At 47.7% G+C, this 5,296-nt stretch overlaps 1 protein-coding gene across 1 annotated transcript in view; it reads left to right on the top strand.

Moving 5' to 3' along the window:
- The first annotated feature begins 14 nt into the window (after positions 1-14).
- The window catches only part of selp (selectin P), an 8,172-nt gene continuing 2,890 nt past the window's right edge, over positions 15-5,296 (top strand). The window contains exons 1-8 of the mRNA XM_008293251.1: positions 15-362; positions 442-813; positions 1,425-1,532; positions 2,512-2,697; positions 2,787-2,978; positions 4,455-4,640; positions 4,733-4,918; positions 5,011-5,196. Coding sequence (XP_008291473.1) covers positions 254-362; positions 442-813; positions 1,425-1,532; positions 2,512-2,697; positions 2,787-2,978; positions 4,455-4,640; positions 4,733-4,918; positions 5,011-5,196 — 1,525 coding nt within the window. The 5' untranslated portion in view covers positions 15-253. The remainder of the gene's footprint in view (positions 363-441; positions 814-1,424; positions 1,533-2,511; positions 2,698-2,786; positions 2,979-4,454; positions 4,641-4,732; positions 4,919-5,010; positions 5,197-5,296) is intronic.

Below are 5,296 nucleotides of genomic sequence, written 5' to 3'. Positions count from 1 at the left end.
CTGTTTATTGACTGTGTGTGAAGAGTTCATTTGCAGAAGCAGATCCCTGCATGTCCACAGACCTTCATGGAGCTGCTGCTCCATCGTCTCGCTGAGGCAGCACCTGTCAGCCTTCATTATCTCTGTTGTTTCTACTGGTTCTACTGGTTCTACTGGGTCAGAGCCGCTCCGCTTCAGTTTGACTGATTTCATCTCAAGCAGACAACAAAAGTTTTGTGAACATCTAGAGAAATGGAGGTATCTGCTTTTGCAAATGATCTCTTCACTTCCACTCTCATGTGCGCTTCACGTTTCTACCGTCCAGATGTCGGCCGGTTCCGGACAGAAGCTGCTGATCGCTGCGCTGATTGTGTTTGCTCACGGTAAGTCTCCACAGCCCCAAAGCCAACGCTTCTTCTTCACAGATTTACATATATTTTACTGCCAAACACCGTCTTCCAGGAGGAGCGCAGGCCTGGACGTACAACTACAGCACCGGTCCAAACCAGAGATGGCTGGAGGCCCGTCAGTGGTGCCAGAAGCATTTCACCGACATGGTCGGCATCCAGAACCGGGAGGAGACCGAGTTCCTCAACAAGCTGCTGCCGTCCAACCCCAAATATTACTGGATAGGGATTCACAAAGTGGCTGGAGCCTGGACCTGGGCGGGAAGCAATCAGAACGTGCCAGAGGAGGCCCAAAACTGGGCCACGTCAGAGCCCGATAACATCGCAGGTCAGGACTGTGTGGAGATTTACATCAAGAGGGAGACGGATTCAGCCAAGTGGAACAACGAGAAATGTCGAAATAAGAAAGGAACCGTCTGCTACGCTGGTAAGCCTCCGTGATGGAGATCAGTCCTGATTCCTGTAGATTTATCATCGTTAAAGAAAAGGCAGAACTCACAACTAATGACTAGAAACTGGAAAAATTAGAATAAATAAAAATGTGCTAAATTATAATTTAGTGAAATAAGACGTTGCTTTTGAATTGTGGTTGAAAAGAATAATTAAAACAATAAACTGTCCTGGACCAATGAGAGGCCTTTGCTGATGAGCAGCGGACCAATGAGAGGCCTTTGCTGATGAGCAGTGGACCAATGAGAGGCCTTTGCTGATGAGCAGTGGACCAGAACACCTGTCAACAGGTGCAGAAGTCTGACTGAGAGCTACAGGAAACACCTGATGGCAGTGATTGGCTCAGAGGGTTGTTCAGTTAGATGTTAGTTCACGGCTCCATCAGGCTGGTTGTTGTTTTTCTTTTTTTTTTAATACATTTCTATTGAACCACAATTCAAAGTCATGATATTCGTCACATTTTTGTTTATTATCACTTCAGTCAGTTTCAGTTGATTCCAGTGACTGCAGCTGTTGTTTCCGTCTTTAACGGGAGGCTGTGAACACCTGAGGACGACTGCATCACCTCAGATCTGTTTCTGTTTGCAGACTCTTGCATGCAGGACTCGTGCAGCGCTCATGCAGACTGCGTGGAGACTGTCGGCAGCTTCACCTGCAGGTGCCATCCGGGTTTCTTTGGCCCACGATGTGATGAGGGTGAGCAAAGGCTTTCAGCTTTAGTCCAACTGGTGCTCCTGCTGCTCCAGCATGGCTGAGCCAGGAACGAATCAGGAACAACCTAATAATGAGTCCACATGTGAATGAGTAGTTCCTGAAACTCTCAGACTTAAAGACCAAATACTGAAGAATGACTAGAAAACTGACCGACAGACGCGACGCTGACGAAGCTTTAATTAATCATCTGATCCCTTGAAGGCAAATAAAAGAGGCAAACAAAGCTTCTCCAAACTACCGTCATCAATCCCCGGTTACAGTGTGTATGGATGTTACAGGAAGTGTCAACACCACCATTAATTAATCGACTAAAGACAAATGAAGAATCAAGGCGTGTCTCTTTGATTCAGCTGTTCAGGAACTACAGCCGCACGTTTGTTCACCGATGCAGGTTGTTTCAAAAGCTTTTCCCAGTTTTATAAAATAAAATACACATGAAGCAGTAAAAGCACAGACAAGAACTAAAGTCTAGATTTTTATGAAACTTTTTACTGAATTTAAATCCGTGAAACTTTTATTTAAAAGCTAATTGCTGTTATTTAAAAGAAAGATTAAATATATGAATGACTGAAATGTTTCTCTTATAGATGTAAATTGTTTTGTTAAATTACAGATGACAAATAATAAAATCACCGTGAAACGATACCGTTTCTCTCCATTTATATCAGCTTAAACACATTTATTTTATAGACATTTGACATTATTTTGGAACATTACAGTCCTCCTCCATTGTCCATCAGATGTTCTGGCGTCCTTGCTGCCAAACTTCCAGCGTTTTTTTCTTCAGAACAGTTTTTTTTCCAGTGTACTCGCTCATGATTCATTCTGAGGTTCAGTTCCTCAGTGACTCTCACGTTGTTCTCTCTCCTGTTGTAAAGCGCTCACAGTATTTTTATCATCTTAATAAGAGCCGTGACCTCTGAGGGAATTAAATAACGTTCTTTCGTTGGTTTCTCTTCAGCGACTGCATGCAAACCTCTGCCAGATCCAGCACACGGGTTTCAGCGCTGCTTCCACCCCTTTGGTTCCAGTCGTTTCAACTCTTCCTGCTTTTTCGGCTGCGAACTCGGCTTCCGGTTGGTCGGAGAGTCCCAGCTGCTGTGCCAAGCTGGTGGACGGTGGAGCCGAGCTGCTCCTCTGTGTCAAGGTGAACCAACAGCACGCCAGCAGTGTCCGACAAGTTGTTGTTTCAGATGTCAGAGTTACCAGGAAACCCTTTTTCACTGCCTGTCACAGCTGGACAGTGTCCAGTTCTGAACCACACCAGCTTCAGCGGCGGAAGAATGACCTGCAGCCACCCGGTGGCGCCCTACAGCTACAACTCCACCTGTGAGTTCAGGTGTGATGACGGCTACGAGCTCACTGGAGACGCCCGGATGCACTGCGACCACAGCGGCCAGTGGACGGCCAGCGTCCCAGCATGCACAGGTGCAGTGTCCTTCCCTCTGAATGTGAATGAAAGTAGACCACATGGGTTTAACGCTTCAAATGGTTTCAAAATGAGATGATTTCATTCAGTTTCAGTTCCTTTGTACAGCGCCGTTCACAGCATGTGGTCTCCCAGCAGCAAGGAGGAGACGTCTGTCCTTAAATCTCTAATGTAGCACTTTGAGATGTTGTTCAAATGAAAAGTGCATTTCAAATAAGAAGTATTATTATTAGGGATGCACGATACATCGGCGACCACGTCGGTACCGGCTGGGTCCCCGTCTAACCCCTCTGCCCCGCCCTGATTGTCTGACGTCAGCGCCTTCGTCTCTACGTTTGGTGTCGCTGCTGTTTCACGTAAATGTTCCTGGACTGAGCGTTAAAGATGTTTAAGCATGCTCTGCCTTTGTTAGGCAGCACAGCGGACTCGGTGGTCTCACTGGGCTTCTGGTGGACAGTCTCCACCTTCTCACAGTGCTCACTCACTCTTCAGCGGCAACAAAACTCAAACATCGACATCGGTGCTATCGGCTATCAGCGACATCAGAAATCCTAATATCGGTGTCGGTATCGGCCAGACATGTTAATATCATGCATCAATAGCTATTATTATTAAACCGAGAAGTCAACGATCCAGAACCGCCTTTGGATTCCCTCTGAGCAGGCGGTGGGAGGACAGTTCATCCAGATCTAATGCTCCCTAAAGTCTGACTGGAATATTATTGTCATGAGCAGAATCATGTCCAGAAGGTGAGCCAGGTACCAACCTGTAGGGAACCATGAGGCCTTTCACCTGGTATAAGTTGTTCTGACCAACCACCGACTGCACCTGCTGATACATGACCCAGAATGCACTTTTCCTCTTTGTTTTAAACAGACGACACATCCTGTGTTGTTATGCCATAGATCACAGACTGGAGCCGCTTGGCTTTACAGCATCCCATCATGTTCACCTTCAGGTTTGGGAACAGGGAAGTCGTGACTCCTGGAGCCAACATGAACTTGATTTGGTTGCAGATTTGAAACAGAGCTTAAATCTGTCTTCGGTCCTTGAAACGTTCACGTGTTTGTCGCCTGTTCTTGTGAAGATGTGAGGCTCAAAATTGCTGGAAAGAAATAACAAAAATTAAAATTAAAAAGCACAAAATTGTACATTAAGGGGTCTGGTCTGGATCTGAGGGTCCATGTTTGTCCAGACGTGAAGGCTGCTGAGCCCGACTGCAGCCTTTTAATAAAACACAGCGTGCCTCAGAGCGCGGTCACTTCCTGTCTGGACCGTGGGTCGGATCAGGTTCGGGTCACACCTGTTATCGCTTTGCTTCACACTCATTCATGCGTGCACCAGACAAACAGCGGCTGTTTTCCTCTGCTGTAAATGATGTCAGCGCCATTATCCAGACCCCGCCTGGCTGTCTGTGGACTCATTGATCTGCACTGTGGGGCCTCTGTGTGACTGATATCTGCGTCCCACTGCAGTGATAAAGTGCCCCGCCATTATTTCTCCTGCTACGGGAAGCGTGACATGTGTGGACGCCGTGGAGCCTTTTTCCTTCGGCTCTCGGTGTGACTTCACCTGTCGGGAGGGATTCTACCTGACTGGAGACGAGGCGCTCACCTGTCTGGCGTCGGGACGCTGGAGCAACGCTACACCGACGTGCACAGGTGGCTCACGTGGTCTTATTTCAAAGCAAAAGAGGCGTTCTCAGTCTAAACACACACCCTGCTGATGAACAGTCGTGTTTGTTCTTCCCCAGCGGTGCAGTGCAGCCGTCTGAAGCCTCCACTTCATGCACATGTGCAATGCAAAGACCCAGCAGCGGAGCACAGCTATGGCTCGACATGCACCGTGCACTGTGAAGACGGATTTGATCTGATTGGTGCAAACGTGACGACGTGTTCTGCTCAGGCCACCTGGAGTCATGCACCTCCTGACTGCAGAGGTATGGCCAGTACGTATGAAGTGTGCACAAACCACACAGTCTGACTTTGACTGTCTGTTGATCATCTGCTTCTTTTTCTGTCTCTCTTCAAGCTAAGACGTGTAATCCAGTTCAGTCTCCTCGTCACGGCTCCCTCTCCTGCTCCGACCCAAATGCTCCCTTCAGTTTCGGTTCTCGGTGCACAGAAACTTGCGACGAGGGATTTCTGCTGAATGGGACGTCCAGCTTCGAGTGCACGTCCCAGGGCAGGTGGAGCGCAGACATGCCGAGCTGCCTGGGTAAAGAAATGCAGTCATGATCCCAGTTGGTGGTTAAACTGCATCCTGATGCAGGATTACAACATAAAACTAACATTTAGTTCATCTTTGTCCAGCTCAG

The sequence above is a fragment of the Stegastes partitus genome, unplaced genomic scaffold (assembly GCF_000690725.1).
Source record: "Stegastes partitus isolate 25-593 unplaced genomic scaffold, Stegastes_partitus-1.0.2 Scaffold866, whole genome shotgun sequence".
NCBI classification, from domain to species: domain Eukaryota; kingdom Metazoa; phylum Chordata; class Actinopteri; family Pomacentridae; genus Stegastes; species Stegastes partitus.
Note: the sequence above shows the minus strand (reverse complement) of the source record. Positions and strands in the feature narration are given on the sequence as shown.